At 43.7% G+C, this 19935-nt stretch overlaps 1 protein-coding gene across 1 annotated transcript in view; it reads left to right on the top strand.

Moving 5' to 3' along the window:
* Positions 1-2878: 2878 nt before the first annotated feature.
* Positions 2879-19935, top strand: part of TFCP2 (transcription factor CP2) — a 71865-nt gene continuing 54808 nt past the window's right edge. The window contains exon 1 of the mRNA XM_083169442.1: positions 2879-3573. Coding sequence (XP_083025568.1) covers positions 3452-3573 — 122 coding nt within the window. The 5' untranslated portion in view covers positions 2879-3451. The remainder of the gene's footprint in view (positions 3574-19935) is intronic.

Here is a 19935-nt window from a genome sequence, read left to right as displayed (position 1 = left end):
CGCGCTCCCGTGACAGCACAAATCGAAACCCAGATAGACAGGGCAGCAATGACTATATAGTGCAAATCGAATGTAGATTGGCATGAATTGTATGTAAATAGTACAGAGTTTGTGATTATTCAGTACAGCGCTATTCCATCATTTTTCTTTTTTGCTTGGTTGGGTTAAGAAGGGGTTTGGTATTCCCTCGTTTTGGAAACAGCTGCAGTACAGAATATTATACAATCAGTGCTCAGTATCATAGCATTTCTTGGTGTGATCGGTTGGAGCCGTTTCAGATGGTGGGGGGTCTGCGCATGCGCAAATATAGGCTTGTGCAAATCCCCAGTGAGAATGCCTTTAGCACAGGGGTGAAAAAATCCTTCGGGGGCCAGAAGTAAAAATTTATCTTACAAAATTGTCCTGCTGCAGCCGCCTCACACTGCCGCTAAATAGGACTTAAGCCCCATACACACGGGGGAGATATATTGCTCAGATATATAGTGCTAGCAATATATTACTGAGCAAAATATTGCTCAGTGTCCCCTTTTCATCAGCGACCAGAGATGGTCGCTGATGAAAAGGAACCACAGCCGGCGGTGCCGCAGAGGTAATCAGCTGGTCGCAGGAGCAAGCTCCTGCGACCAGCGATTAGAATGGGGCAGAAAATGGGAGAGCGCACCCGGCGATTTATCGCCGGGGCACACTCCCATCACTGGCAATATGGTCGCCAGCGACCATATTCCCAGCGATTTCAGCCCCTATCGCCCCCGTGTGTACACAGCATGACAGTCTCCGGCTGCTGTTGATTAAGAGGAATCTCACAAGAACTACCGACCTCGCGCGAGAATTCCCCTGTACTCCCAGCAAAGCCGCCGGGTGGGAGGGCCACTCAGAATGGCTACGGGGGCCGCATACGGCCCCCGGGCCTGAGGTTCCCCACCCCTGCTTTAGCAAGTATCTTACTCGCCGGGGCATTCGCCCTGTCAGGGGATGGAAGGGGGAGGACAGGGGGCTGGTGCAGGGGTACACCCAGCGTTTTATAGGCCTTCCCATAAAAAGCTGGGCATACCTCTGTGAGCGCAGACATGTCGATGCCTGCTCGGGGTGGTCTGCTGACATCAAATGACGTCAGCGCCCGCCTCCTTTTCCACCATGTCCGTTGGAAATATAAGTCGGTCTGGACTGACTTATTTATGAACGGTAAATAAATCTTTCATTGTTAATGATTTTTCGCCCGTGCGGCCGCATGCGAGCGGATGTGTAAGCATACACATCTCGTGTTGTGGTGGAGCGCTTAGTACTGCTGTATATCAGCAATAATAAAAAGTTATGATCAATAGGGTATCACATAAAAATGATTTATTCTAAACAATCACATAAACACATGAAATAAATTATTACAATTGCGCATAAACATGGGGTATTTAAAATGCACTCAGATAGACAGTAGGGACAATATAATGACATACTTGATCTCACTTTCACATCTCGTCGCATGCAAATGCAGGCAGGCCCGGCGACAGCGGGGGGGGGGGGTCAAAGGGGACAGCTGACCTGGGCCTGACCATCGGAGGGGCCCCAGAATCAGCCACACATCCGTGCAGTCAGCCGCCGGTACCCGATTGCTGTGGGCGGCTGCTACATAGCCCCCCTAACAAGAATATATTGTTTGGCGGGGAGGGGTGGGCAGCCAGTCGGCAGGTGGCGTTTACCTGTTCGCTAGACTGCAACCATATGCAGCCTAGCAAACAGGTCTGAATCAAGCCCAGTGTCTATTACTGAGGAGTATGCTGTATTAAGGCACATACACCTTGGCGATTTGCTCCATGAGTGATGTTGTCAAGCAGGACACACCTCTGAATGGCAGTGAATAGGTGGAGATAGACAAGCCCTTTGGGTGGAGCATAACACACACCCTCAACAATGTGGCGCATTTTGGGATCTACCTGAAACTAGTTTTCAAAAGTAGGCAAGTATGCATATAACCAATGAAGGAAAATGACACTGATTCCATTTGAATATCTGATTTATTTTTTTCCTAAAAAATGTAACAGTTGCATAACGTGGGTTAGGTGAAATTCCTAGACTATTAGGGGGACAGGGAGATTGCTAATATTTCGCGGAGCCTCCATGGGTTACCACGACCCAGCTAGGACATACTTGCCTACTTTTGAAAACTAGATTCAGGGAGATTATAGTTGGTAATATAATTTTGCAAAGCGCCCCATTAAGAGGGCGTGTCATGCTCCTCCAAAAGGACATACATATATGTAGAGATTGTGAAAAAAGATTGTGAACGTGGCACCTAGAAGCGTGGATGAGTACAACTACATCTGAGAGGAATCTCTTAAAATGACTTATATGCAAATGTAAATGAGCCCCAACGCAGTTAGTAAGAGCTACTATACTTGCTAAAGTGCTAGGAAATGGTGCTGATGATTCAATGTAAATGTATCTATCTCTCATTCCTCCCCCCCCCCCCCCAAAAAATGTAACAGTGTAATGTGGACTACGTGAAATGAGGGAGATTGCTAGACTAATGAGGGAGAGAGGGAGATTGCTGCTATCTAAAGGAGTCTCCTGCAGAATGCAGGAGGGTAGGCAGCTATTAGCTAGGATTCCAGATAATGTATCGTCACCCCTCTGGATTCCAGTTGGTAACCCTACTTGAACACTTAAAACAAAATTCAGGTAAAATACAATGCAAACCTCCAACGCCTGAAGAAGAACCAGTCGAATATTTTGAGAACGCACAGCACTTTATATAGAACAGTTCCGAGCCGCTACCAGCAGGGGCGCTCTCACATATACATGCAACAGCCGGTGAACAGCAGAGCGTAAAAAACAGAGCGGCGCAGCTGGGCGGTGACATTGTGTAACCAGTCCCCTTTTCCCCGACTATGACGTGGCTCCACCTTGTTCAGCCCCTGTCTGGCCCCGGCCCATTCGAACTGTCGGTTGCCCAAGGTGTATAGTGCAGCCGGTGGGGAAGGGAGAAGGCGTGGTTTGCGTACGTCACAGTGTGCGTCGTGTCGGCCGCCGCAGCCTCCGTTCCTGCCTCCTCCATGTTGCCTGGTTGAGCCGCCTCGGCCGCTGCTTGTCACCCGTGTCCGGAAGGAGAGGAGCGGGGCGAGCGCCGAGTACCGGGGGGCTGCTGTACGGGCACATCACGGCGGCGGCTTTCCCTGTGATGCCTGCCCCGGCTTCCACCATGATCTCCTAGTAAGCTGCGCTCTCTATGTGCCGCTGTGGGTACTGAGTAGCCGCCTGTACCCAGCTGCAGTGTGGCTCAGCCCTGGCATGCACTCCTCCAGCAGGCACATTACTGCGCACACCACCGGGGGCTGGGGCTGCGCTGCTCTGCGTCTCAGGGGATAAAGACGTTGTGCTGTCGGACTCTTTTCCCTCCCGGGAGACCTTCTTACTGAAACATCTGTGGGATAACACCGCTACCCCCCATTCCAAGAGCATGGCCTGGGCACTGAAGCTACCGCTGGCCGATGAGGTGATAGAGTCCGGGCTGGTACAAGACTTCGATGCCAGTCTTTCTGGAATTGGGCAAGAGCTGGGTGCTGGCGCCTATAGTATGAGGTAAATACTATATGTGTGTACACACGGACATAATTGTGTATCTTATTCTACAGTATTCATGTGTCCAGGTCTGTACTGTCTCATCCGTTATAGTGAGCTCATTATCCCAGGAGCATTGTACAGTAGTTACACCACTGGAAGGTGTGCACTGTGTAACTACTGGCCGGCTACACAGAGCCCGCTGCTTAATGTCTCCTCTACCCAGTGTGCTTCCTGTACAGTAACCTACCTCCTAACATGGCCCATTCCAGAAGGGACGACATGCTTTGTTTCTGGACTTCCCTCTTAATCTATGATTGCTGTTACCTGTGCTGGAACACCTTTCATATCCATTAACTAGTTCAACACAGGTAATAACTCATACATGAAGCGGTAAGTCCGGAACACACTATTTTGTCCCTGCTGAAAGACGCGGTGTGAAATTGAATAGGATGAGAGAATCAGAAAGCGAGATGTTTGGTAAGAAATCTCCAGGTTTTTAAAGCGGCAATCATTTACACGTCAAAATCAAGTGTAAATAGTTGCCACTTTAAAAAACCTAGAGATTTCTTACCAAATTTCTCCTCTTATTAAATTCCCCCCACTGTCTGTTAGGAGGGAGCACTGTCGCTTTCAGTGCTACAAAGGATCAGCCCTTATCAAGAAGATCTACAATAGCTGGTTGTATATGCTTATTTTGTGATGCTATTAAGTGTACAAATGTAGATCCTTACATAGAAATAAGGATTAAAAAGGGTTGAGTTTACCTGAAGGGTAAAAAAGGGGCAGACTAGATGGGCCAAATGGTTCTTATCTGCCGTCAAATTCTATGTTTCTATGTTTCTATGTAGACATACAATGTAAATGTATAATTGATTTGCATGCTTCTCATTCGATAAGATGCAAGAGTTGGGTTCCGTTCTCAACTGAAAATTACAGTTGCAATTCATTTGACTTATTTTATTTATTTAGTTTCTTATATAGCGCAGCATATTCTGACATAGAGATAGGAGGGCCCTGCTCGCAATCTTACAATCTATAGGGATACATAAGGATGGAATTCCATAGCATGGCAGACCCAACAGATTACAAGACAGTCCTGATGGTATGCAATTAGATCTGAATACTACTGGAGGTTGTGTGTGATTTCCTGAATATGATACCCCTTTTACACTAAAATCCCTGGTTGGATCCTGGTCTTTGAACACAGGAGTTTCCATGGTTGGACCCAGCTTCCTACCCCATTTACACAGCACTGTGACCCAGGTCTGCGCAGTTTACACTGAACCTGGGTCAGCCCTGCTTTTCCTTATGGATGACATTAAAAATGTCCATTTTAGGACTGATAAACTGCCATCCAACTTTCCTTCAATGATTTAAAATAAAAATTAAAACACATGACTAGTTAGCATTGAAAAATGTTGGTTTGTTTATTCTGTAAAATTATTTTTCAAAAAGTTTTTTATTCAGTGCTCAAGCACACATAGCGGTATAAAAGTGCAGCATTACCCATGTGCTCTCCCCAGCCCCTTCCCTTGCAGCAGCAGACCGAATCTCCCCAAAAAAAAAAAAAACATAAATGATACTGCACCCAATTATGATTTCTGTGTGCACTGCCCGTATACTTCCTGGCTGCTGTCTTTTGCAACTGCAGTGCACTGTGGAACGGCTTCCAGCACTTCTGGTATCCTTTCAGTACTACCTGGGTTGGGACCATTTACACCACCCATGACCCAGGTCCAACCAGTGTTCAACCCTGGTCAGGACCTGGGTAGGAAACCAGTGTTGGCCCCTTTTTACACCAACGCTGAACTGGGCCCAACCTGGGTTTTGCCTTGGTGTAAATGGGGTATAACGCCACTTCAGGCAAGCTTTTCAGGGAACTCTTGAAAGTTTGTAGGCTACAGGATTCCATACTCATTGCTTTCCTGTATTTGAAAGTAAAATATGGAGATGCAGTACAGAACCTCTGATACAGCCCTCCTAATGAGTATAATGCACATGTAAGGGTTTAAATGGCAAAATGTGACCAATAAAGACATGTCTGTTTTCAAGGGAAAAGCTCAGTAATGGCTTTAAACATGTGAGATGTGTAGAGATGTTGTGTGGGGTTTAGAACTTACAGATAGGAGATAGTTTGTTCTTGGGTTTATTTTGGGGAGTCATTTTCTGTACCCCAGAATGCTGGAACTAAATTTGAGAGTGCAGCTATTCACACCCAAACGATACAACTCAATCATGCGCCCAGCAATGACGGCTGCCACAATAAAAATTGAATTCAGTCATAAAAAAAAATTTCCAATAATATTTCCATGATGAATAAGTGCAAAAATCATCCAATTTAATCTTTTAAAAACTCCTATTGCTTTTCTTATGGTCAAAAGCAGCATTCTATATATGGTCCTGCAATCTCATTTGCAACGTTTTTTCCAGTATGACTCTCCACTTTTTTATTCACTTATCTCAGTTGAATTCATGCCATGTATATAAGGCTGGGTACACACCAGGACGATTTCAGCTCAATTCCCCCAATTTTGATTCAGTTTCAACTAATTCTATGCAAAAAAAAATCCAGATTTGGGCATGTTTTCAATGCAGTTCCAATGCGCGTCCTGCCGGTCATTTGGTCACTCTAGAGATTTTATCTGCTGCAGTAAAGATTTGTCATCTACACTGGATTGGAATTAGGTTGTGCGCTCCAACAGATCATGTGACCATCGAACGGTTTCAAGGAAATCATTGCACGATCATGGTCGTTCTGGTGTGTATCTTATGTAAGTTTCATTATACAAAGCAACATGTAGCAAACCGCCCCCCCCCCCCCCCCCAACACTCAAACTCCTCCATAAAATAAATAAATTACAAATAGGGACATATACTTATATATTTTTTTAATAGGTGAACCATCATTCTGCTACTTTGTTTTTAGAGAGTGTACTCAGGTGGGGCAGATGTAATTTATGCAGAGAGAACTAGATTTGGGTGGGGATTTACTTCAAAGTGAGATCTATATTGCAGTGTAAAAATAAAGCAGCCAGTATTTACTCTGCACAGAACCAACCCCAAATGTAAATCTCTGCACATGTTACATCTGCCCCCTGCAGTGCACATGGTTTTGGCCATTTGAGAAGGAGTTTGCCTTTGCGAGTGAATCAGAATAAGGGCCTTTATACAAAAGGATAGGTGTTCTCATTAACCATAAATATCCCAATAAGCTTGCGAGCAGGGCCCTCCTACCTTTTGACTGTCTGTAAGACACCCAGTTTGTTATATCCCGGTCTCCAAATTGTAAAGCACAACAAATTTGCTAAACTGTATAAGAAACTAAATAAACTTAATCTCGTACATTCTGAAAAAAAATTAGTGTTCGTCGTATGAATGAATTGAATAAATCCCGGCACTTAGCCATGTTCCCCCCCCCAAACCATTCCTAAACAGGTTTTGCAGCAAGGCAGGGAGCATTATTCTGCAGAAAGAGCCCACTGCCATCGGGGCATACCACTGCCATGAAGGGGGCTGTCTTGGTCTGAGACAATGCGGTTGTATGTGTCTGTTACATAAACATGAGTTTTTCTAGCAGAACATTGCCAAGAATACCATACATTTATATTTGCATGTATACACAAACCTAAATCGCACACATTCTGCCTTGCAAGCAATCATATATACTTTCAAAGCTGCAGTTGGAGCAGAGCATATTTGTTTGTTCCAATTTCTTTACAATGCCAGTATGGAGGTACTTATAGAGAGAATTATCCATTGAAGCAGACTGTTTGTTTTTCACCGGACTTACAGGAGTGTGGAGTCCAGCCTTGTAAACCTGTACCACCAGTTTGTGTCTCCACAATGTATTGCAACCTTTGCTCTCCTCATTATATTGGTAGGAAATGATTAGAATCTTGTGTTCCTAGAATTTTGAGATCCCCAGCACTGCTTTAGAATATTCTGCACTGAAGTCTGTCACACTTTTACTGGTGTTGCTGGGTACTCACCACAACGATGCAGATTGTGAGCGGGTCATAAGATGATCGTGCGACCCACTCACGATCTGTGGAGCTCATGACCCGCTCACGCGTTGCATCCGATCCGTATCCAATCGCGACCTGTACCTACTAGAATGGTCGTTTTACAGATCCTACTTGCTGCAGGTGGGATCTGAAAAACTACCTAATGACCGCGCATTGTATTGGGATCTGATCAGAAATGGCCCACAACATTCCCAATTTACATACAGCCGTTCAAGATTGTATCTAAATTGTGTAATTTTGGGCCAAATCGTCCTGTTGTGTACCCCACATAACTTTCACATCATACATTCTAATGGTACCTGGCCAGTGTTCTTATCTGCTGGATGCCTGGTTCATTGGCATTTAAGGGTTATCATCTTATCCACTTTTTTTTAAAATTTTCTTTCTATAGTTGATGAGTATCACTCATTCATCAAAGCCATCTACAGTTTACGGTTCCTAGTGATATGCTGGCTAATCTCACCCCAAACACTTTACCCTCCTATTTGATTTATTTTCCTCTGCATAGAAGTGGTGATGGAAGACACATTGAACACATTTAAAATAAGGTTGGACAAACCATTTATTGGGAAAAACATTCAGGGTACCACTATTTAGTGTGTGTGTGTGTGTGTGTGTGTATATGTATCTAGGCAGTACGTATGGTGTAATGGTTAGCATTACTGCCTCACAGAACTGAGGTCATGGGTTCCATTCCCACCATGGCCCTAACTATGCGGAGTTTGTATATTCTCCCCATGCTTGAGTGGGTTTCCTCAGGGTATTCTGGTTTTCTCCCACAATCCAAAAATATACCGGTAGGCTAATTGGCTCCCAACAAATTAACCCTAGAATGTCTGTGTGTGCGTGTACATGTGGTAGGGAATATAGATTGTAAGCTCCACTTGGGCAGGGACTGATGGGAATGTTCAAATGTTCTCTGTAAAACGATGAGGAATATATGTGTGTGCTATATAAGAAACTGTAGATAGAGATAGGTATGATAAATCTAGGTCAAAGGTTTGAACTTGATGGACCTCTTTTTTTCAACCTCAACTTCTATGTTACTATGCTAATAAAATATAACTCCTGGCTGGGTTCCATCTTTGCCTCCCAAAATGTATTATTTATGTTTAACCCCTTCACGACATTTGACGTATATATACGTCATGGTCGGGAAGTACTTCCCGACACATGACGTATATATACGTCATGACTTCTGTCACTGCGTCTAGAGACGCAGTGACAGTTAGGTGATGTCTGCTGTCCCTGACAGCAGACATCCCCCCTCGCCGCCCAGGGGGGGCAGGGGTGCCCCCCCCGGTCGGCGATCGCTGTGATTGGCTGTTCAAATCTGAACAGCCATTCACAGCGTTTCCTGTGTTACCGGCGGCTAAGCCGCTCGGTAACACAGGGATCGGTGGTGATCGGTGCTGTCAAGTACAGCACCGATCACCACCGATGTGCAGCCCCCCCCTCGCACCCGCCGGGCACTCACCCGGCAGCAGCAGCAGCTCCCCCGGCTCCCCCGGAGCGTCTGGAGCGCACGCAGCGCTGCCCTCCTCCCCCCTCCCCCCGCAGCAGCAGCATCAAGCTGCAGAAAAAGTTAAAAAATATATGCACTGAAAAAATATATATATATATATGTGTGTGTGTGTGTGTGTGTGTGTGTGTGTGTGTATACCGCACCGATCGCCAGCCCCCCCCCCCCCTCCCACCCACCCGGCTGCCGCAGCGCCAGCACCCCTCCCACCCCCCCGCCAGCCGCAGCGCCAGCCCCCCTCCCAAAGCTGGTGACTAAAATGGGGTCACTTGTGGGGGGGTTCCACTGTATTGGTGCTTCGGGGGTCTTGCTAATGCGACATAGCACCCACCATTCATTCCACCACCAAAAATCACTCCTTCCCTTCTGAGTCCTACCATGCACCCAACTGGTATTTTTTGGTCACACGTGAGGCATTGCCGTACTCGGGAGAAATTGGGGCACAGATTTTGGGGTGCTTTGTCTCCTTCATTCCTTGTGAAAATAAAAAATTTTGAGCCAGAACTGCATTTTTCTGTAAAAAATTACATTTTTTTACACAAAAATGCAGATCTGGCTCAAAATTTTTCATTTACACAAGGAATGAAGGAGACAAAGCACCCCAAAATCTGTGCCCCAATTTCTCCCGAGTACGGCAATGCCTCACGTGTGACCAAAAATACCAGTTGGGTGCATGGCAGGACTCAGAAGGGAAGGAGTGATTTTTGGATTTTGCAGCACAGATTCTGGTTGAATGACCCCCGAAACACCCATACAGTGGAACCCCCCCACAAGTGACCCCATTTTGCAAACTACACCCTTCAGGGAATTCATCAAGGGGTATAGTGTACATTTCAAACCCCCCGGGGTTTCACCAATTTTGATACAACTGAGCTGTGAAAATGAAAAATTAATTTTTTTTCATTTTCACTGCCCAGTTGTACCACAATTGGTGAAACCCCTGGGGGTTTGAAATGTACACTATACCCCTAGATGAATTCCCTGAAGGGTGTAGTTTGCAAAATGGGGTCACTTGTGGGGGGGTACCTAACTTTTAGCATCTTATGGTGCCTAGAAACCTACATTGTGCCTAAAAAATAATCTCATAAAAAGGAGGCTCCAAAATCAAGTAGGTGCTCCTTCTATTATGAAGCCTGTGGTTTGGTCACCGTGCACACTAGGGCCACATATAGGATATTTATGAAAACCAAAGAATTGGGGGAATCAATTTTTAGTCACATTTCTCTAGTAAAATCTACTGTGTTCCTTAGAAAAATGTATTAAAATTGCAAATCTGCAAAAAAAATGAAATTTTGAAATTTCACCTACACTTTGTTTTAATTCCTGTGAAACACCTAAAGGGTTAACAAACTTCCAAAATGCTGTTTTGAATACTGTGAGGGGTGCAGTTTTTGAAATGGCATCATTTATGGGGGTGTCTCACATACAAGTCACTCAAAGTCACATCATAACTGACCTGGTCCCTAAAAAAATCAGAGTTTGAAATTTTCTTGAAAATTTGAGAATTTGCTATTCATATTTGAAGCCTCCTAGTGTCCAAAAAAATGAAAAGGAGGTTGAAATAATGATGGCAACATAAAGTAGACATATGGTCTTTGTTAGTTATTAACTATTTTGAGTGGTATGTTTATTTGTCTCACAAGCAGAAAATGTGACATTTTGCAAATCGCAAAATTTTCCATTTTTTCACGACATTTTGGTATTTTTCACAAAAAAACACAGACTGTATCGACGAAAATTTACCACTAACTTGAAGTACAATGTGTCACGAGAAAACAATCTCAAAATCACTGGGATAAGTAAAAGCAAAAAAAAGTTATCCCCACTTAAGTGATACATGCCAGATTTGAAAAAAAGGGCTCTGTCAGGAAGGCAAAAACTGGCTCTGTCATGAAGGGGTTAAAATATTTGCACATGGGTCTCATTTAACCTTTTAATGCCCTGCTGAGTTTCTAGTTTTGCTGTGCACTACACTTTGCATATTAGCCTAATTGCATAGATGGAGAACTACACAGAGACATTCTTTTCTTTCTTGTGTGTTGGCCTAATTGCATACTGGCCACAAGCTCAGATTAAATGGCGGGAGGTATGGGCGGTCTATTGAAGATGGGATGTTGCCCATAGCAACCAATCAGATTCTACTTATTTAGCACCTTCTAGAAGATGATATATAAAATCTGATTGCCCAGAGCAACATACCATCTTAGCAAATAAAGTTGATGGAGTCCTAGGGGACACTGTGTATAATTAATGGAACCATCTTGCCGCCATTAAATAATATAAGGCCCCTGTTATAACCCTGTTCAGTTGTGGAACCCATTCCATCACCATGTATTTCCGGGTTGAGAGCTGGTGGCCCATTTGCAGAAAATGTAGTGCCACTGGTTTATTAGTCTGCTCTTTGCTCAAGGACGATCTTATCTCCCTCTCAATTATCGCTTTGGAGCTTGGAGGAACCAAATCACTTCTGGTTATCCCTCTACTTCGAAAGATCTTATACCCCACTGGCTCTTAAAGACCATAATATCGTCTTGTCAAATTTATTTTAATCGGTATAAATCAATTGGAGCTATTCAATTCAGCTTAACTAGGTCTGCAATGCTGTTTTGTGCCCTAGCGCTGTGCAAAGGGCACAAAACAGCATTGCAGACCTAGTTCTACAAAGGCAAGTCGGAGAAGGCATATTCTCCCTAAGGCAAGTCGGAGAAGGCATATTCTCCCTAAGGCAAGTCGGAGAAGGCATATTCTCCCTAAGGCAAGTCGGAGAAGGCATATTCTCCCTAAGGCAAGTCGGAGAAGGCATATTCTCCCTAAGGCAAGTCGGAGAAGGCATATTCTCCCTAAGGCAAGTCGGAGAAGGCATATTCTCCCTAAGGCAAGTCGGAGAAGGCATATTCTCCCTAAGGCAAGTCGGAGAAGGCATATTCTCCCTAAGGCAAGTCGGAGAAGGCATATTCTCCCTAAGGCAAGTCGGAGAAGGCATATTCTCCCTAAGGCAAGTCGGAGAAGGCATATTCTCCCTAAGGCAAGTCGGAGAAGGCATATTCTCCCTAAGGCAAGTCGGAGAAGGCATATTCTCCCTAAGGCAAGTCGGAGAAGGCATATTCTCCCTAAGGCAAGTCGGAGAAGGCATATTCTCCCTAAGGCAAGTCGGAGAAGGCATATTCTCCCTAAGGCAAGTCGGAGAAGGCATATTCTCCCTAAGGCAAGTCGGAGAAGGCATATTCTCCCTAAGGCAAGTCGGAGAAGGCATATTCTCCCTAAGGCAAGTCGGAGAAGGCATATTCTCCCTAAGGCAAGTCGGAGAAGGCATATTCTCCCTAAGGCAAGTCGGAGAAGGCATATTCTCCCTAAGGCAAGTCGGAGAAGGCATATTCTCATGACTAAACACAAGTGGTTAGTACAGGCATTATCTGACATAGCAGTGCACTGAATTAAATATCCCCGGGACCTCCTTTCCGGCACTATTCAACTTCCGTTGAATTGAATGAAAGCTGGATCCTGGCCATCAGGCCACGCTGGGATCCAGATCAGACTACCTATTGGATACCAGACTCTCAAATGTTAGAAGGTAATTTCTGTACCTTCATGTATTGCTAAGTAAGCTGTCATCATTTGGCACCTGGAATGCAGTATTTTGATAGCAGCTAGCAAGGTCTACAAAACCATAGCATGCTTAGTTAGATGACTCATTTCATTATGACCTATCTCCATAGTTTGTTTCCATCACAGAAATGATGAAATCAGTAGTTTGTTTAGTTTTTCCTTTTTGCTAAAGCTGTGAATTCTCTGTTTACAGTACAGATGTTCAGTCTGTCATGTCAGCCGCTTAGAACATTCAAAGTTGTAACACCAGTTGGGAAACATTCCTAAGGCAAACCGTTTTGAGAATCTCTATGCTTTTTAATGTTTAGCCATAACACTGGCTTGTTGTAAAGTTTTCTAATTTACACATTTTGTTCACTGAACGAATATGCCTTTACCTTTTTGTACTTTCACAAATCACTTTTTAAGTACCTATACCAACCTCTATAATTGTGGGAAGGTTTGTCAGTGGTATTCGTGTTCTTTCTAGCACCCGCCAGATTTGAAAACCCATGCAGTTCCTGTTCCCTGCCTGGGGTGTCGCTGTCTGCTGTGGTGTTTCTAGCACAGGTCTTGTTTGCATATCAGTGTTGATATGCAGACCACACTGTGCTAGAAGCACTACAGCAGACAGTGACACCTCAGGCAGGGAAGAGGAACCGCATGGGTTTTCAAAGATGGCGAGTGCTAGAATGAACACTAGGTATGGCATTCTTCCCAGAATTTTTTTTCCAGCCAGGTGGCATCAAGTAGTAGATGGGTGTGCGTCTTTGCAATAATAAAGTGTTTAAACCTGACCACCTACAGAGAGAAAAAAATCTATGGAAAGTTAACTGGGTACTTGTACATCAGCCTGTTAACATTCATAACCAGCATATTTGTAATGCAGGGCTTGACAGATTTTTTTAAAATCTAGGAGCCAACATGAAAGTGTAGGAGCCAGACAAACTAAAAAAGCGTGGATTTTTTTTTTGCAATGCCTATTACACATGTCACACACCCATTACATGTTATTTCACATGCCATAATGCCCATGACACGTTATGCCACACACCGTAATGCCCATTACACATTCTACAAAACAACGGCATGCCCGTTACATATAATACCACACGCTGTAACGCTTAGTACATATTACGTCACATAAGTGCCATTTACCTACATGCTCATTGCTACGGGTTGCATGCTTGATGCTAGGGGTGACTTGCCCTTTTGCCCAGGGGTTGCATACTGGAAGCCGGGCTTGTCCCGCAGCAAGAAGCGGTGGGGGCTCAGTGCACTGTGCCCCGAGAGCAGAGGTGGGGCTGGGGGAAAGACCCCTGTTTAATTAGTGGGTAGTAGCCGCGGTCTCCCTCGCTGATCCACACAGCGGGAGAGTCAGCTCTGCGGGGTCTCGTTGCCCGGCGTCTGTCAGGATGACGCACTGCAGTGAAGGAAGATCAGAGGTCTCAGGCTGCCCTGCAGTGATTGGATGAGGCAGCGGCGGCACTGGGGACTTCTATTGGCTGCTGCAGGAGTCAGGACCAAGTATGTTTTAAAAATGTGTTCTACTGCTGCTGCGAACATGGGGAGTAGGGGTGGGGGTCAGGGACCACACTGGCCTGACAGGAATGGGGAGACGGGAGGTCGGGCTGCCGACGACCAAATTCTGCTTCCTCCCTCTCTGCAAAAAATCTGGTCGCCGTGGCGACCGTTTTTTGTTGAGCCCTGTTGTAATGCGTAGGTATATAACAACTACTGATGCCGTTATGTAGAACTGCACATGGAGAAAAGTCCCCTGGGTTGTTTATAGGCACCGGTTAGCAGGACCTAGAGGGAGGGTTTGCTGAGATGTAAAGTCTGACTCTTATAGGGTGGTATTGTTCTGGTGCCTGATTGTTCCACACCAAGCTTGATGGTGCAGACAATTATGGGCAAGTAATAATGCACCCTATTGGTGTGGCAGTTGGTGCTTGTGTGTCTTGTTGCTGTGCACAGTCTTGCCATGGTGCGTGACATGGAACAGTCTTCCACAACCTCAGATTTTTTAATAGTTGGGCTGTCCCTTACCCAGTTTTAAGCCTCCTACACAGCTGTTTCAGTTAATGGCTGTGTTTCAACCCACATATGAAATATATCATTAACACCTATTTGGTATGACCCCCGTCATTAGGACACAAATGACAATAAATCACTTGCCATATCCCAGGACCATGGAAGATGCCTAGCAATGACGTCCTCACAACCACCCACTGCCGTAGCTACAGAACTAGAGTACATCGCGTGTCAACAAACAAATGTGCCATACATAGTAAAATCCTGCTAAAGGCAATACATAGCACAATTAGAGTTTATCTCTAACAAAAATAGTAGATCACAATAAATTCCGACGCTATACCCCCAGCAGCTCGATCAAAATAGACTATGCTATGGAGGGAATTGCAGCTGCACATTCCATACTGCGTAAAATCTTTTTCTCAAAACTTAAAGGAAAAAAATTTATATACACAATTATTCTAGAATAATATTTCAGATGAAAAAAAACACAAATCATCAACAGTAATACATATCAAATGTCATTAAAAAGCAAAGGAGGCCCATACTTTCGTGTAACCCCTCTGAGAATCGTACCCAGCCTGATAATCCATCTGGATTCACAAAGTAACAGCTTCAGAAACCTATTAACCCTTCTCATTGATATAGGTATATTGTGTATTATATAGCCCTGCTTGTAGAAAAAAAAAAAAAAGGTGTGCAAACGGTTGGTCACTATGATCATTCTCAGGGAATAATTCGATCCGCTGCTGTTTTTTTTTTTTTTTTTTTTTCGATTTTCCGATTTCCGATTTTTTTGCCATTTTCCGATTTAACAGTGAAATCCCCTTCTTTCCGAAAATCTGAAATAAGGGAAAAGTCCCATCCCCATCCCTAGGTCAAAAGTTTCTTGTTGTAAATTTAGAAACAAAAATTTAATGAAATAAATTGTGTTTTATATGTTCTCCTTAGGATCAATTATGTATTGAGGAACCAAATAAGCTTTTGTTTGCCCACATATTCCATGGTTGGCAGCCACCAACTCTGGTTTTGCCTATTGATTTGCCCATAACTATAATGAATTTGTCCTAGACCACCAATACAAGGCACCCCAGGGTGCCTAGGCACACACAGTTTGGGAACCACTGGTGTAGCGCCATACGTTCATGGAAGGTTCTGTCAATTTTCCTTACATAAGGGGCATGTGATCAAGTAAACTATAAATCTGGTAGTACATGTAAGGTGACTTGTAAATAAAAATATTTTCCCACTAAATGGGTCACTACAACTAGGTCTACTACAGTCATATACCCACATATAGCGCACTTCTAACCGTTTCTACTTCTGAGAGCTTTCCTGATGGCTCGGATTTTCCCAAATATTTGTCATCAGTCTTCATGACCCAATCCTCTAACGTCACGGCCTCATAGATTAATAAGGCATCATCTCAACCCCTCCTAAATTCAGTGCAGGATCCAATTTCACAAACTATCCCTGTTTAGGAACACGTCTTGTTTCACCACTCCTAGAGTTAAAATGATTAACCCACCAAAGCTGTTTCACAGGGGTGTGGTATGCCGTTCTGACAGTCGGGATCCCGACTGGCCAGCTCAACAAAGCCCCTTGCGGGCACGGTGGCTCGCTGGGCTCACCACCTATTCTATTCTCCCTCTATGGGGGTCGTGGACCCCCATGAGGGAGAATAGCCGACGGCCGCCTGTGTTTTAACAGTTGGGATCCCGACGTCGGGTTAATGACTGTCGGGACCCCGTCCGGCACCTGTTTCACAGAGCCTTGTCTTTCAACTCTTATACCTTGCCTGCCCAGTCTATTTATCCATGCTATACCAACCTCACAGGGGTGCAACACTTTTTTGGCTAACTTTCTATACTATTTTGACTACATAGTCAAAATTGTAAGCCAAAATTGCACCGTGTATATGCACCTTTACATAATAGCTGCGTACAAGGTTATAGCCATTGCCTGATCCTTGGCTTTCAGCGAATCAGTCTTCTCGTACCATCTCGATCCTCACTTTGCATTTTGTTAATTTATTAAAAGAAGTCATTATAAAACGTTCTATATTTTTTTTTTGCATTATTTTTCCCACACCTGCCTATAATGTTTGTGTATGTGGCTAAACACCTGTCAAAACACAAACCATGGGATGCTCCATAGTGCATAAAACCTTTATTTTATTAGTGCAGCATAAAATTAATATACTAGAGGCGTACCATCAACTATAATTAGACGGGCATATCAATCAAAATGTATCTCTAGAGGAAAGTCTGCTTCAGTCAGGATCTGCCATACCTCTGCTGAGAAGAGCATATGCGTGTCAGGCCATGCCTCGCACACACTTTCACTGGGTGACTTCACTTGATATGCCAGTCTAATTATATTTTATGATACAGATATGTTTATAGTATCCATCCATTTAATAAAAAACAGGTTTATACAATATGGCACACTCCTTTATTTTATATTTAGATATTGTGTGTTTTTTTTTGTTTAAATCATTTCACAACTTTTGTACATATTGCAGCTTGTTTGTTGGCCTTACAGGGTATTTGAGAAAAACCTAAAAGGCCACTCTTTCAGCTTTCTTGCATTATAAGGGCACTAGTTTTATATGTGAATTAAGGTGTGTACACACGGCAGATCGGGCATCGGGACTCGCATCTCACGGCATGCCAGAGGGGCACAATTTACACTGTATAGTGCATATTTGCACTATATAGTGTTGCCTGCCCTCTCTATCTGGCTGCCGATTTGTGTTCATACGGAGCGCGCATCGGTCTCGCAAGCCCTAAAAAAGCATGCGATTTGGCTTCCGATGTTCCCTATATTGGGAACATTGGAAGCCAAATCTAACCGTGTGTACACACTATTAGGTTTTTACATCACCTATTTTACTCAGCAGATATGAAAACATATGTTGATTTCTTAACTCTTTATTTTCCCTGGTTCTTGGCTGCATTTGGAACATTCGTAAGGGCCAAAGCTTTTTCTCATTGGTCATTGCAGCAGTTTGGTACTTGTTAGCTAGGTGTGATGCTGGTAAAGGGCCCATTGTGTTTATATTTCCCACTACCTGGTTGATGTGATCATTTATTCCGATTTGAGCCTTGTAGTGGCGGTGTTGACATGTCTGTCCAAAAAGTAATTCTGGTTAGAGTACACATAGGGTCCTATATGATTGACAAATTGTTTTCACTTTCACGATCAGGTACTGTTTTCAAAACCAAACCAGTTTCTTTTCATGTGACTGAATTGACTGAATACCCTGTAACACTTCAATGCCACTTGCAGTCTATTAGTCAGTCAAAAGTAGCTAAATGTCTAACTGGATCTGATTTTTAGCTGTCTGCATAGTGGGTCTGGAGCTATGGATTGTTTTATCTAGGACCGCTATATAATATTCATGGAATTCAAAGCTTTCTTCTCCAGATCCATATAAGCCAAGTCCAGACTGCTTTACAAAAACAGTGGCCGCAGATGAAAGTTCTCGAAGGTAAACCTGTCTGCTTTATCAGCTAAATGGCAAGCCTTTGTCCTTGTCTACTGTATACGAGAAACTATATGCATAGCACCCTGGCAAATGGCTCAAACCTCCTGAACAAAGTACTACATAATTCCAAGCCACTAAAGCACAGTACATATGGGGTGACTGGAGCCCCATGCGATGCACCAGCGATTTGTGCAGGCCAGTGTTCTCTAATGAGACCTCTAGCGATTTTACTAGATTTTGACTGCATTGTAGTGAAAATCTAGTCATGCGATGGTGACAGGTGGGGCCGTGCATCACTGTCGCTATGGCCTGTAAAAATAGAGCGATCTTCGCTTACTTTCAAAGCGATTTAGACAGATTGCTTAAAAATGAACCCAAAATCACTATATGGGTATGGGACTTAACAGAAGGGATGTGTTCTGCAAATTTTTTTTTTATAAATATTTTTGATAAGCCGTATAACATTATAGCAATATACAAGGTTTCACTTGAAAAATACATGAATAGAAATGCAATTCAGGTTCCAGCCATAATTGTCTACATGTTTTTAGAGTAGCAAGCAGAATAACCAAGAGACTAAATATTCTGTTTTTATTTTTAACAAAACACTTCAAAACATTTTTATTTTCTAACCTAGGTGGTTATATGGTACTAGTTAAAAGCCCGGCTAAGTCCCTATCTGTTCCTATCTTCCAATCTCGGTCCTCACAGCTACCTCTTTCCATATCCAACTAGGTAGAACATATCATTTTGCTTTCACTTTCTGCTAAGGGGGGATTTGGGTCGTCGAGCAGCCTCTAGTGATCACTGGTGGTACTTCACCTCGGAATGGTGAGGAGTAGGAGGAATTGTATTAAAACAAAGTAATTGAGAATGTAGTTGGTCAGTGTTTGTATGGTTGGTTAAAAGCAAATGTTTGCTACTGTATGTTAATCATTTTTGCAATCTTTAAAACAAATGGTGGTGTGCTAAGAAGGAACCCTTGCTGATCTCGACTTATTTGGCGCGCCATCCATACAATGACATACATTTGGTAATTTGTTTAAACCAGAAACAAGAATTTGTTAACTTGATTATGTTAAATCTGGCTTTTTGTGGTTAGGTTGTTCTCAAGGCTGTAGTGATTGGGAAATCTCACTCTAGTACAGTGGTTCCCAAACTGTGCGCCGTGGCTCCCTGGGGTGCCTCGGGACACATGCAGGGGTGCCCTGGGTTGGTAGTCCAGGACCAACTCAAATTATTAATGGTTAATTATTTATGAGCAAAAGCAATGCTGGTGGCTGCCATTAATAAAATGTGTACAAACAGACGCAAATCCTGTCCTTTACCACATAACTGACCCAAAGAATCACATATAAACCCAATCTAATAAATTTATTTTTGGCCTAGGGGTGCCGTGAAAAAATTTTGATACTCTAGGGTGCCGTGATTCAAAAAAGATTGGGAACCCCTGCTCTAGTAGATGGAGAGCTTTAAGGTGTCTTCACACTATTTCTATCCTATTTTGACTATGCTATTTTTCTAGCTGCACGTGCGGTTTTGACTGTCTTGCTATTTGGCCCTAGACCAGATACATTCTACAGGTGAAATAGACTTTGCTGGCACAGTCTATTTTTCCTTGCGATATTGGTGCTGCTGGGCCGTGCATCAGTAACGCAAGCCTCCTAAACACTGTGCGATTGTAGGCGAACTTACTGTTCTATTTTGACTATATAATCAAAATT

Source organism: Crinia signifera, chromosome 2 (genome assembly GCF_055691185.1).
Source record: "Crinia signifera chromosome 2, ASM5569118v1, whole genome shotgun sequence".
In the NCBI taxonomy this organism is placed as follows: Eukaryota; Metazoa; Chordata; class Amphibia; order Anura; family Myobatrachidae; genus Crinia; species Crinia signifera.
Note: the sequence above shows the minus strand (reverse complement) of the source record. Positions and strands in the feature narration are given on the sequence as shown.